We start from the raw sequence: 14,842 nt of genomic DNA on the forward strand, positions 1-14,842 counted from the left end.
TGTTCATTTCGTTGCGGAAGTACAGAATCCATTTCTGTCAGTATCAAGTGTTTCATATCGCTCTTATACTGAATGCAGGAAAAAGTAATACAAAATTGAACAATACACTGAACGTCACCCTTTGAACTGAACCTATTGGATCATCAAAGGACGTTTCAGTTATTCTATTTTAAGACACTATAAGGAGTTGTTTGTGTGAATACTTTATTAGGAAATGCTTTCAAATTCCTGTCGTGTTATTTCCGAGATACGCCGTATTAAAACAAAAAAACAAGGCACACTGAATATCACTCCTAACTACTTGATCATCAAAGGAAGTTAACTTAATTGCTTTAGTTTGTACCTTATGCTCTGGGTATTAACTACAAACGGCGTAGATTTAATTCCAAACCTATAACAACCTCAGTCATGTTAAGCGGACCATGCATGTTAGGAGAACTGACGCTCGTTGAAAGCCATTGTAGCAATTCGTGTTCAACGTGAACCGCAAGAGTGACTGTTGAAAAAAATTTTTTATGATGATCGAATTTTTTTACACCATAGAAAGGACATAAGCATGTTTCCATGCTGCGCAAATTTTTGGAAATGAGGGAAAATGAAATGCTGACCCCGGGGTACTACCTACGTGATGGCATTTGTGGATTCTTTAAACAATGGCTTATTATTGTTTAAAGAAGAGGCGCTGAACAAGCACTTTGGAAGCCTGAATTTCAAAGAGTCAATCAGCTATTGACAAATAACTACTTTATTGCAAGCTGGAAACCTAGCTGGGCAGTAGTTGATTCGTAAAGGTAGTTAAGTGTATTTAATTAACACGTTTCATTTTTGCAAGTGAATAATTATATTAGTGGAAGATCCTGAGAAAGATGTGAAGACATGAATCTGGTCATCGTTGTCTTGTACACAACTTAAGCAGCTTTGAAATTGAAGCCTGTTTCATTTTTGCAGGCGTGAAAGACCCCATGCAAAGCACTAAAGCGGTGCACGAAGGGAAAAACTTATCGAAGCCATGCTGTTCCACTGACTGGTTTTGTGGTAATTATGAACTACTCAGTCAGACAGAAAATGTGGGGTACAGAGTGTAGAGTTCGAAGTGCGGTTTGTGGAAAAGTCCGAGAATGGAAAGGGGTCAGTGTAAAACACAGACTGCGGATTGCGGACTGCAGACTGCAGGATGCGGACTGGGGGAAAATGCAGACCGCGTTACCATTAATTTCCATAACTGAGAGATAACAGTGAACAGGCTAACCGGAGCGTCATTCTGGCTAACCTGAGTGATATTCAGGCTCCGATCGGAGCGCAGACATTCACTGCGATTAGCCTGAATAACCCAGTTTACGTTAAGCAACCGATAATGGAAATAAGACTATATATAGTCAGCATTTTACCCCTGATCTGCTACAGTTAGGGGTTTCCACAAGTTGCACGAGATTTTCCAAAACGTTGCCCGTAATTTCTAAAAAAGTTGCTCAAAAGTTACTCAAAAAGGGTCAAAAGTTGCTTTTTGTAAGGAAAGTTTCTCAAAAGTTGCTCAAAAAAAAAAAACAAAGCAAAAATTGTTGTTGCTCTCTTCCTTTATTTGGTCTGATGCAAAAGTACGACAAAAGTAGGATTTTTAAGCATTTTTGTGCAATTTTATGGCGTAACCAGCGTTGCTAAATAACTTTGTTCTCAATTAAAACCAAAAAAGGTATAAGTAAAAACTACGCATCATATTAATAATAATTAATAATGGTAATAGGACTGAGTGGAGTCCAATTCGGTCTGTAATCATACGAGTGATTAACAAAATCGGACGACCGCGAAGTGGGAGTCCGATTTGTTAATCACGAGTGTGATTACAGACTCAATTGGACGACACGATGTCCTGTTACCAATTAATCATAACCATTACAATTTCCCACAAAAGTTTCATTTGAAAAAGAGCTTTTACTAGGCATTTTTGAATAGCATAATTAAAAATATAGAGAATAGCTTGCAAAATGGCGGTAAAATTTCTTTCAAAACAGTCACCAGAGATTAAACCTCCAAAGTTTTACAAAGTCAGTCTCTTGAATTGGTTACTATAGTGATTGTAATCAATGCTGTTATTGGTGGATTTAGTGGAGAGGACTGAAAATGATTGGCTCATGTAACTGTCCGATTACAGCCAACTGTCCGATTACACTGTCCGATTACAACTTCGCAGATTAATTAGAGCAAAATACAGCAGTTTATGTACCAATCACATTTGAGGAAATTGTAATTGTTATTATTAATCTTGTAAAAATTCTTCACCTGAGACACTCGAGTCACTTCCTCCGCCATTTTGAATTTTTTAAAAAAACCGCTGAGTTCGCAGCCCAGCTGCATGCATCTTGCACCCATGATCTTCCCCAGGGGGAAGAGGGGATTTGGCTTCTTTTTCACAGGAAGTTAATAAATTGTCCACTAAAACATTGTGAAATATGGAAGCAAGGCCAATTTAAGCACTAAAAGCTGCTCCGATTTCTCAAAATTGATAGAAAACTAGAAATTGCTTAGAATGCAAAAAGTTGCTCGAAACGAAAAGAGTTGCTCGAAATACAAAAAGTTGTTAAAAAGTTGCCGAGCAACTTGTGGAAAACCCTATCTGCAGTCTGCAGTCTGCTGAGTCCGTAGTCTTTGTTTTGCACTGACCGGTATAGAAAGTGCAGAAGAACGGAAAATGAGAAGTAGGGTAAGTGCAGAATGTGAAACATGAAGGATCAAAAGATATGTTATAATGCTGTCAAGAGTAAGTTAGGCAGGATGATTGTAGGCAAAGAGAGTAATTTGCTCCCAGCCTGAAAATGAATTTCTTTGGTTTGGTGTTTTTGTTAGAACTTTCTATCGACGCTGTAAAACTGACCAACTCTTTTAGCCGGGTCGTACTTTGCATGTTCTTCATAAGAAAAAGAGAAACAAAAGTGTATCTTTTTGTATGTCAAAAACTTTCATTTTAATATCTTACTCGGTTGGAAGCCCTTTCACATATCTTTTCCCTTCATTGTGGGAACAGGGGCGCCTATTTCTGATGACATTAATACTTTCTAACTACCGGTCTCCCTCCAGTATCAAAATAGACTACGAGTAGTCCCTATTTCGCTTAGTCCGTCGTGCGTGACGCGAAAGAAACCCGCGAGAAAAAAAATGGCCGCGCGAAATCCTGGAGGCGAGGAGTGCGCTTCGCGCGCGGGTTTCTTTCGCGTCACGCACGACGGACTAAGCGAAAGAGGGACTACTCGTGGCTACTCTGACTCGTAGTCCAGTATCAAAAAGGCCTGGTTGCTCTCTGTGGAAGTCCAACATGGCGGAAAACGTGGTGGCCGTCTCAGCAAATGTTAATAGCCACTATGTCTAAAGAAATGGGTCGTCTCTCCTGACATTCAAAGGAAAAAAAAAAAGGTAAAAAATTACATGTGTTTTTAACTACTTAACTGAGGCCAAACAAACATGTAACATAACTTTGTTTGCCGAGTTTCACACTCAAGTGCTAGCCTATCTGGCCTTTTCAACGACGTGTGGGAAACCATGCAGCTTTGCTCTATTTAAAATTCCTTCAAGCAACATGGCCTAAACCATGTGTCGAGAGCCAGTAAAATCAAACGAGAATGACAAATTCACAAATGTTACAAACCCTAGGAGTCGTCTAGGCCAAGTATCAACCCCATTTTATACTATTAGTAAGATTTCCCTTCAGTCAATAATAATTATTAAAAACTGGATCATTGAATAATACAATTTGAGCGTTTTCGTTGGCTTAGCCATCATGGGTTATGAGCCATTATACCATGCTCCACAAATATGATAAACATAAGAGTGAATTTTTGGGGCATTTTTCTTTTCTTTTTTTTTTTCAATCTGGTTTTCTACATTTCGGGAGCGTTTTTAATACACAATTATTCCACTTGCACTTGTTTGATATAAGATGATTATAGCCAACTCAGCGCTAGGCGCCTCATTGGCTACTGTAGCTCTCATCTCATATCCAACGCACGCTCGTGAATAATTGTTAATTTAAGCACAGGCAGCCCAGACGTTGAATACGATTAATATGTGACAGTATGCAGTTGGCGATTGCGTTACAATTTTAGCCGTTTATAAGACAATGTATGAGAATGCTTTGAAAATTACTCTAAATGCTACGTGTAGAAAACAATTGGACTAAAATGGCTTACCTTACACCCTGTATGTTTGCATTGCGTTATTTTGATGTCTCAAGGTTCCTGGAGGTGGTTTAGAGCCATTTAGGCGAGTTTTACTTTCTGGTGGTTTGCTTCCCCTAAAGAGAAATGAAAGGCGGGTGACCCACTGGCCCGATGGCCCGCACTCAAAGCTCCGTAAATTCCACAAAAATGATCTAATCTCATCAAAATTGCCTCATGGCAGCTGTCAATAACTCTTCTTCCCATTCGCTTTCTCCCAAGGTTCCAAAGTTCATCTTCTTCTTCCCGAGAATCGCTGGTTTTCAGCTCTTGCTTTCCATTTTTGCTCCGTCTCGATCCGTAACCGATTACCTTGGCCACGTAATGCAAACATAAGGTAAACCATTTCATTCAAATTATTTTCTACACCTAGCACTTAGGGTAATTTTCGAAGCATTCTCATACATTGTCTTATAAAAGGCAAAAATTGTAATGCAATCGCCAACAGCGTAATGTCACGTATTGATCGTATTCAACGTCTGGGCTGCCTGTGATTTAAACCTGCACCTCGGTTTTGTTCTGTTGTGAATACTAGTTCTTGTAGGAGGTTTTTACCCATGTCCTTACCCCTTACTAGCCATGAAATAAAATAAAACTGCAAAAGCTAACTGCGAGTCTTATGTACATGTAGCTTTCTACATTTTTGTTATCAACTTATCTATTTAAGTGAGTTATATATTAGACATTTTGTGGGGCAACATTGAGACCTATGAAGTTATCTGAGGTCACAAGGGCTTGAAAAATGCCATGTGCGAACCAGTAGCTGCACCCATGAGGTTATGTGAGGTACTGGCTAACACAACATGAGAATCACTTCAGAGAGCTGGAGCTAACTGCTTTGTTCCTATAGCTCTTCTGAGTACTTTGATATGCAACTACATCTTCGGATTTTGAAACCAAAGGAAAGCTTGACCTTTAAAATGTTATGTTGCTTGGTTGAGGCATTATTATTATAGCCTGCTCCTGGGTTTTACTCCATTGCGAGTAGCACACATGTGGTTATCGCAGGAGGTTTTATCCCAAGCCTTTACTGGGCATGAAAAAACTAGTAAAACAGCAAGAGGCAAGTGTAAGTCTACATGATTGTGTAATTAGACATTTGCTGGAGCAACATTGAGACCTATGAAGTTATCTGAGGTCATGAGGGCTTGAAAAATGCCATAATTAAAGCGGTAGCTGAACCCATGAGGTTTATCCGAGGTGCTGGCTGACTTAACATGGGAATCACTTCAGAGAGCTGGAGCTAACTAATGTGTTCCTATAGGTCTCATGAGTACTTTGATATGCAACTACAATTTCGGATTTTGAGATCAAAAGAAAGCTTGACCTTTAAAATGATGTATTGCTTGGTTGAGGTATAATTATTAAAGCCTGCACCTGGGTCTTTGTCCATTGCGAGTACAATTTTGTATCACATGTATTTCTCACAGATGGTTTTATTCCATGCCCTTTCTGGGCAGGGAGAAAACAATTAACATCGTTAGGTAAGCGTAAGTCCTTTTGGTTAATATATTTAGACGTAGCTTTCTATAGTTTGATGTTAACTTTGAAAGTCATTTTTTCCCTTCATGCATCAGCCAATCCTGTAATGGTATTTGAGGTTCAGATAGTTTATAGATAATTATTAATTCAGCTGTCAGATACGTGTAAGTTATCTGATGAGTTTACGCTTTCAAGGAACATGGTTTTCCAAGGGAAAGGTGTATATGATTTTATGAATTATCTTGATGGGATATTATTTTGTCTATTTTAATCTGAATTCCGTATTGGTACCTGAGTGTTAGATTAAACACCTTGTGTTTGTTGCTCCTTTTCAGAATGAATTGTTGACGTTTTAAGTTTAGCCCTGGATATTCAGATAGCAGCCACAGGAGATACTGGTGGTATGCAGGTAAATATTTTGACACTGCTAGTAGTGTTTGGCTTGTCTTATGTACATGTGCATGTAATTACAATAAAAGCTCTAATAAGCCTCTGGTCCAATTGTTAGCAAGTTTGACTCCAGATCAACTGGTCCTGATTGGTGCTCTCTAGGTTTGCTCCATTGTGTTTTTATGCAAAAGAGTTGGCAACATTACCAGTGAAATGTAACGACAATCTGGCAATACAGTCGAACCTGTATATAACGTCCCTGTATTAAACTTTCACCCTCTTTTAAGCAGCCAGTTTTCAAAGTACCACTTTTTTCCCATACAGATGCTTTATTTGTTACCTGTATTGGGCAGCCACCTCTAGTAAGGGTCCATTAACCGATTCATGGGCATGCTCACGCATGTTGCTAAGGACGCAAAATTTCACTTTCTGTTACTTATGTCAGCTTGAGCACGGAAAATAAAAACAACTCAATAACTTGCAAATTTGCGTACATTTTAGATGTTTTTCATTATGTTTCACAAAATGCAAAGTAAAAAAAGTTCAAGAAAAGACAAAATTAGAGAAAGACAGAAAGACAAGAGCAATAGAAAGAGAAAAACTAACCCCGTGTGGCTTTGTTTGATCTTACTGAAGTGCGCTGGTAGTGGAAATTGAGCACGCAGTGATGGGGTAACTTCCAATACGTGTTGGGCGCACATCCGGTTTTCTTTAAGTGATAAAGGAAATGTGGTTTTTGATTAAATCCAGCCTTTTTTTGACGAATTTCGACTAAACCCAACGTTAGAGACATAGCTATGCATTCCTTTTTCAAAATCCTGCTTTTTTCAGAAAATTACGAATTTTTCAATATTTGGAAATTCTCTCAAAATCTGACCTTTCAGAAATGAAACAAAATCTATGCATAGCATAATGACGATTTTAATGAAAATATTAAATCAGTGAAAAAAATTCAGATAAAGTAATTTGCCTCGCAGCCTTTGCATTTTTTCAATATTAGTCACATGACCATGGGCGTTGCCTGATGACGTCATCACTAGTGTTACTGATCATGAAAAAGTTAAAACAAATGAAATAACTCTAAGCTAACTAAAAATGATTAGGTTATATGAGAATAAATTTTCCTTCGCAACGGCTCATAAAGATCAGCTAATGGGCCCTTAAGGTTACAGTATACCTTCAGATCGGCAATTTTCTTCAAATTTGGATTTTTGGTTCAAAGTAATGGTCGAAGAGTAATCTCTAATTTCTGAAAACAAAATTGAAAAAAACTTAATATTGGCAGAGAAATGGAGGTTTTACATTATGGCCAGAAGTAAAAGTTCCCTCTTGATTGACAGCCCAATAACATCAACCAAGACTACTTTCATGGGAATATTACTCATATGGATACCACGAATTGGCTGGCTACTCAGTTAATCAGCATTGTTAATCCAAGCATTTTTCGCATTAGGTGTAATTCTTTTTAAGTTATAAATAAACACGGAAAACTCAGTTTACCAGTTCGAAAAAGCGAAGAATGAATGAAAATACATCAGTGAGTGAAGAAGCGAAAGTTGGCCTCGCGGACGAAGCCATAGCTTTCGTATCAAGCGGGCAAAAAGATCGAGTCAAGAAAAGAGAAAGGTTCTGTAAAAATTTGGGAACTCGACAGCGATAACAGCGATGTTTACATTGACTCTTTTGTTGAGTCCGATACTGATGAATCGCCCAACTCATTGAGATCCATTGGAATATTATCCGTGCACATTTGCTCCGCCGCACTTTCTTTTGTTTGTTCTCGTCGCCCAGCTACTCGAACGTTCGTATCCTTTTTCGTCTTCCCCATTTTGCCAGACCAGCTTCAAGAAAAACCCAGCTGCAGAAAAATGATCTCTCCGCCTTGAGCGCATTGCAAAACACAAGGGTTTTTTGGAGATTCATGTGGAAATTTCACCGTGAGTTAATGGTAGTAAATTTTCCAAGCACTGATTGGCTCAGTGATCTGAGAACCCAGTTGAAGGCGTTTGTGGGCAAAGTTTGTTTGCAAAGCAAGAGATTTTTCTTAGCGCTGTTTTCTCGAACAATTTTTTTCGCTTGAAGCAGACACTTTAAAGAGTTACAACTCAAAGGGAATTTGTTTGATTGCCACAAGTAACTCTTGCTTGGACGGGAGACACCCCTGAAGGTATACGGTAACCTTAAGTGGCCGCGGCCACCCTGTAGCAGTCCTATGTTTGTCTTTCTTTGTTATAAGCAGCCACCCTGAACATAGAAACTATGCAATTGAACGTAACAACTATGAAATTGAATGTGGCAACTACATGTATGAAATCATTGACGGAATGAGATATTTTGTTGTGAACTGTACGTCATAGAAACACATTACTGTATACCGTAGAAGAGTAGAGGACAATTTATTGCAGAGTACTGTACATGTCTGTCAATACGTGAAAGTCAAAACAAACAGTGTACTGTAGTCCAAAACATTCATTTTGAAGCAGTCGTGTGAACTTTTTTCCTTCCTTTACATTACACATGTGTCAGTTAATTTAGGTTCTGCTAGTTTTCACAAAGTGTTGCTTCTTAACTCCTTTTACAAAATGTCAATAAATCTCTTGGCTCCCTTGAAGTGCAGTGAAATTTAATTAAAATGTTCATTGCATGAATAGAAAAACATTAAACACCGTTTTTTCCTTATTTCCGCTCATTTGTTCTCAACTCCCAATAACTCAAACTCCTGATACATGTAACTCCAGCCTTTTTAATTTCCCTTGAAGGTTCGAGTTATTGGGAGTTGACAAGGCAGGTCTGACACAGTGTTTTGATATACATGTAAGGGTCAGGTCATAACCCGGACAAAACCAAAGTTCTGTTTATTGGCGTGCCGCAACTTCCTCGCCAATTGCCTGCAGTACCTGTCTTAATGCTTGGAAAAGAAATCAATCCCGTCATTGTCGCCAAAGACCTTGGTCTTTATCTTGATCAATCTTTAACTTACAGCGATCACGTTATAAAAACAGCTTCTAACTGCATGCACAAACTGATAGAAATAAACAGGATAAAGCATTTATTGGATAAGAAGACATTGCTTCTACTTATGGATTCTTTTATCTCCAGCAAGCTGTTTTACTGTTCTACCGTCTGGTCGAACACAAGCAAGTCTAACATCGAGAAATTACAGTTGATGCAAAATTTTGCTGCACGTATTGTATTGAGACTCCGGAAGTACGACCCTATCTCACAAGGCATCAAATCCTTGAATTGGCTGTAGGTCAGCGATAGACTCTACATAAATGACGCTGTGATGACTTTCAAATGTATTGATAATCTTGTTCCAGACTACTTGATTAATAAATTCATTTTCCGATCTCAAATCGCTACAAGAGTAATGACTTAAACATTCCACGTTGCCGACTGGCTACCGGACAAAGATCATTTGCATATCGCGGAGCAAAAATCTGGAATGAGCTGAGTGATGATTTGAAAAGTTTACCTTCTGTGAAAGCTTTTAAGGGACACTTGATCAAACATATTTTAAATGTCAATAATGTAAATTCTTAATATTCAATTTTAAACTTTGTAAATTTTTAAATCTTTAATACTGTAATTAATTTTAGACTCCTTTCCCATTTTGTTTATTCATTTTAATTGACGTATTTTTATCTTTTTTATTCCTTTTGTAAATGAAAAGCCCCTTTGGGGAGTTGAAATAAAGTATGTATGTATGTATGTATGTATGTATGTATGTATGTATGTATGTATGTATGTATGTATGTATGTATGTATGTATGTATGTATGTATGTATGTGTGTGTGTGTGTGTGTGTGTGTGTGCGTGTGTGTGTGTGTGTATGTATGTATGTATGTGTATTCTTAGCTCCTCTTGCCACACGCTTGCGAGGAATTTGCCAGTCTATCGCGATTGAAAAGTAAAACAAAATAATTGCTAGTTTGGTCAGTTTGAGTTTCACCTGAATTGTAAGCAACGCTTCATGTTTCGTCAAGGCCCAGTAACTTTACGTCCGTAGATACTGCCCAGTTTTATTCGTGTAAAAATCCAGTAAATTCTCTGTTGTCGATTAATGAGAGCACCCGCCGATGCGTGTTTTGTACAGTCAGTAAACATGACAAATTGTACTTCCGCCGCACTTTCGTGTGAAAGCGTACGTCGAACTCAAACAATAACTCTATAGTTTTTAAATATGTTTAAGATTGATAAATGTTTGAGAACATATTAAAAGCTAAGCTGAAAATATGTAAATAAAGCAGAAATAATCAGCAAAGTTACGATGACGCTTTCTTTAATCAACTTCGAATAACGATTTCGATTTTGTTGATCGAGTTATCAAAACTCCTTGTCTATTTTCATTTTCGCTGTGTAAAACTTCACCATGCTTATGTTGCAGAACTCCCCCACATGATGTTAGTAGCCTTTTTTGCGTTCGTGAAATTTGTTGCAGCATCTCAGCACAAAAAATAAAGAAAGAAATCTTTGTCAAGATTTGTTGACAATTGAAAACACCGACTCGGACTTGAAAGTGTACAAGCTGCAGTATGCAAATGAGCTAATTGTACGAGTCAGACTTTCCTTTCAAAAACTTTTGCAAACTCACGAAACAAGCAGAAACAATAAGAAACCATCAAAACAGGTTTTGGTTATGATTAACCATTGTCTGAGAAACTCACAAATTGACTCGATACCAGAGTAGAGAGTTTTCTTGCTATATTCTTAAGTCAGAACAAACGCAAAAACATACGCGTAAGCTTAAAACTAGCGCGAGCAGATCTTATTATTCATTCCCAGCGCGAGATTGAAGTCTTGTTTTCGACCCTGAAAAACCCACCTTTTCCGTTATCTCAGAGCATAAAACTACATGTAAGCGCCCTGGTTCGTATTTCCTGCCTTATTCCCTGCCATCGCTGTGAAAAATACGCAAGATAATCTCTCAAGGTCTCTCAACTCTCACCATTTGATCACGCAACGTGACAACATCCCCGCGAGAGCCCCCGACATGTGCGTGGATCCGCGCGGATATATGACGTCAGGATGGCGCAATTTGTTCTAAAAATAGAAAAATTGTCCCATATCATAGGTGCGCGCGGATCCCAAGACTTACGGTCTCCGTTCCCGATTATGGCTCCTGTTAGTGATATGTATTTCTTCCCCTTTTGATCGGGTTCCAGCTTGCTTCTAAGTTAGCTTCGTTCTGTATGAAACATTGTCATGTATGTCCCCCACTGCCATATGTGAATTTTCGTGGGTGTTGCTAGTGTTGCCCCCCCCCCCCTCCCACACACACTGCAGACAAAATCAAATAAATAGAATAGCTATATCTCCCTTAGAAGGTGAATTATTCTATCTCAGATGAATTATTTGTCTTTGTTTAATCATAACAAGATTTTTTTAGAGTAATTCATCTGGAATGAGACAACACATGGCAAGTAAGCTTACATGTATGTGTAAACTGCTATATGTTTTGGAAATTACTTGTAACTTGTTTAAAATGCTGTATTGTACATGTTTGTATCAGTCAATTTGAGACCACCACATCCCCTCTCTATGCCTCTACACTTTTAAGGGTTTTTTTTTTAAATCCTTCCCTTGGGGTAAGGGTGCATGTAAAAACATACATGTAGTTACTTTTGTAAAAGAATGTTTGTTACAATTTGACAAGTCATTTTTTCCGTGCTTCTGTTTCTAGAAATGAAAATTAATAACACCTTACCTTATGATGTTGAAGATATTCTCATTCAAAAGTTGGATGTGAATCGACGTTGTGTAAAAACTTGGTGGGATGTTGGTCGCAAGCTTGAAATTTCTGATTCAGAGCTGCGAAATGTGAAGCAGGAAGAAAACCGAGAAGGTGGAAGTCCGACCAGATGTTTGCTTGTAATATTAAGTACAAAGGAGAACATCATTTCACTTAGAAAGTTTATAGAGATTACACATGAGTTAAAATGGCACGACATTTGCAATGCAATCTACGAATTTTACCAAAGTCAAGACACTGCAGTTACTCACTATTTATCACAGGATAGATAGTGAGTAGCGTAGCCAATCAGAGAACGGCATTGGTGACAGAACGCTTGTAGATTTATATTATTGCATTATGTTGAATTGCATACATGTAACTTTTTGCGCTAGCGGGACAACGTCTTAAACGAGACTGTGTGGCGTGAAAGACATTTTACATGAACGCCAATTTATTTGAAAACAGCATGTCTTCCTTTTGGAATTGTTCTTCCTAACGGACGTTTTGATAAAATCACTCTGAACCGGAAAAAATGAATATTGCTGGCACGATTTCTTTCCTGGTTCATAGTCACTGGGATTAGTATTGCTTCCTTCAAATAGAGTGTCCATAACAAGCCTGCAAGTAATTTTCGTCTATAAGCAGGTCATTTGTCAGGCCAAGGACAAGTTTTGACCTGACAAAAAGCCAGTCTGATCGGACAAATTCTTTTTTGACGTTAGAAACTTAAAATAAGAGACATTTGAGACATTTCGGTATTTCAGACCCTTCGCCAAAATGTTGGTTGCAAATTCAATTGACTTAAAAGTAAAGTCAACTGAGTGTAAAATCGATACTAGGGCCAGAAAGGGGACCTTTACAGTAAGTCAGGTATTATTTTACCCCTTGAAAATTGACAAATTTACAAACGTTTGTACCCCTAGTTTGCCTTCACTCACTTGATCATTTTTCCCGCGTGGACAGCTTGTCAGTGTAAAAACTGTCCAAAACTCACTCACAATAACATTCAGAGACTTGAAAATTGGCTGAAATGAATTCTTCGACTTTTTCTGAGAGCAAGTTTCCCTCGACAATTTTTGGGGTCAATTGAATAAATAAATTTGCGTAGTTAGGTGAAATTCAAATTGGAAGTGGTCGTGACTACAAAGCGTGAGTAATTTGTACATTCATGCTTTCCGCAAAAACACGTCTGTGGCACGGAAACCAATTCAAAATATATTGAACCACAGACGTAAGAAAAAAACTATATAGAGCTATAAAACTGATTTTGATCATATGGACTGGTAATACATTTGGTTTCGTTTTAGAGGTTTTAAAGTTTTTGAAAGCGATTGCATTCAGATAAACGAAACGTAAGAATTTGGGCCGTGTGTCCAATTTGCATAATATTTAATATTTTAGTCGAGTCAAATTACGACTAAAAACCACAACAGTCGCAGGTAACAAACAACGAGTAACAACATATAAAACCTCAGATTCAAGTAGTTTTTCAGACGAACGTTATTCAGACTAAATGGGGCTTCACTATCTTTCAAGACACCACCGCAAAATGCGTAAATTAACGCGTAGCCTGCATAGTGGCGCTGATGCGGCGTGTTTACAATTTGACGTGACATTTGAGACAACGCATTGGGCGTGATAAAATTATTTCTCAGAAATGAAATAAACACGAAACTGATAACAAAGCCTTTTTGCGTAGTATTGTGTGGCAGTATAATAAAATAACTTGTTCCATATTCGGCCACAAATTTCCAATTAAATTATTTTTCGTTTAGCAGAAATGCGCGGTCAGAGTGTCCGACCAGACTAAGCTTTTACCCATCAAACCCTCAAATTTACCGGACAATTGTCCGATGACCGACTGTTACTGATTTGCAGGCTTGCATAATGATTGAAATTACCAGCTTGGCGAACTGGTGCTAAAATACGGATTGTTCTTAGTAGAAAAAAAAGAAACGGAAAAAAAAATATAATTAAGTTTCAAAATTCCAAAAAAAAAAAAATTAAAAACGAGAAAAAAGAAAAAAAGAAATTGCAGTTAGTGAGGGAATTAATCTTAGTGTTGCTTAAGCAATGTAAGTGGTTAGTAAGAGCTTGGTTTAACATAGAATCCAAAAGAAAAACTCTCTCCCCAAACAAACAAACAAACAAACAAACAAACTCCACATATTCAGCTTTACCTGTGGAGTTGGCGGGATACCCTGGTATGTTTATTAGGTTTGGCCTGTTTCTAACGAGTTGGAGGTATGAATCATCTCCAGTCTATAAGATGTGTGCATTTTTGGAGTCAAACTGTCCATTGGATTGGTCGGCGGAGACTAGACCAGTCCATCACTTCATAAAACTAAGGCTAAGAAAAAAATGACTCATGCTTGTCATAAATTGTACTATAGTTACGCTTTTTACCAGACTTCCCACTTGTTTTGGTGTAACTGCAACTCATGTAAATGTTATTAGGGGTGGACCATTATATTTTTGAGGGCAGGGGGTGGCTAGCTACCAAGAAAAATTCCCGCACAAGCTAAAGTGACAAAAAAAATTGTGCAAAGAAAGCTAAGAAAAAGAAGCATGGAGCCAATGGAAGAAAATCCTGCGGTACCTGACGCAGAAAAAATATATATATATTGCTCAGAAAAATTGCCCAGCCGATATAGTGGTCCATCCCTTGCAGAGCATAAGAAAGCAACTTGCATTGTATACTGAATGTATCTCATATTGGGAGTAATAATGTTTGCACCATGTACTGAATTGAGGTCAAAATAAAACACAACACCAGCTTGAAATAAATTGAACCGTTTGTTGGAATTGCTTATCTTGACTCCACCCTGGGCCCCTTTGTTCAACAAGTTCAATTCGCGGTTTCAAAAACTGCCGTCGCAGAATAGTACTACAATAATATTTTGGACAAAACTTATTCTTGCAAACCTAGCTTACGCGCTTTAAACTCGAAGACAAATTTAGCTGTCAAAAATGAAAATGTAGTAGCATTCACATTTGTACCCAGGCAACATTGATTACAGAGGAGGAGGAG

General features: G+C 38.0%; 1 protein-coding gene across 2 annotated transcripts; it reads left to right on the forward strand.

The window, feature by feature from the left end:
* The first annotated feature begins 2,125 nt into the window (after nucleotides 1-2,125).
* On the forward strand, nucleotides 2,126-13,757 carry LOC145496724 (uncharacterized). 2 transcript variants are annotated; one of them, XR_014050591.1, is made up of 3 exons: nucleotides 2,126-3,405; nucleotides 6,023-6,096; nucleotides 11,761-13,757. XR_014050591.1 is itself a non-coding variant. In XM_081476461.1 (2 exons), exons 1-2 carry the CDS (start codon nucleotides 11,482-11,484, stop codon nucleotides 12,099-12,101), a joined length of 360 nt encoding a protein of 119 aa, XP_081332587.1. In that variant the 5' UTR covers nucleotides 11,471-11,481; the 3' UTR covers nucleotides 12,102-13,757. The 2 variants fall into 2 exon arrangements, 1 of the variants encoding a protein (XP_081332587.1); XM_081476461.1 differs by lacking the exons at nucleotides 2,126-3,405; nucleotides 6,023-6,096 and adding an exon at nucleotides 11,471-11,500.
* The last annotated feature ends 1,085 nt before the right edge of the window (nucleotides 13,758-14,842 follow it).

The sequence above is a fragment of the Orbicella franksi genome, chromosome 1 (genome assembly GCF_964199315.1).
Source record: "Orbicella franksi chromosome 1, jaOrbFran1.1, whole genome shotgun sequence".
In the NCBI taxonomy this organism is placed as follows: domain Eukaryota; kingdom Metazoa; phylum Cnidaria; class Anthozoa; order Scleractinia; family Merulinidae; genus Orbicella; species Orbicella franksi.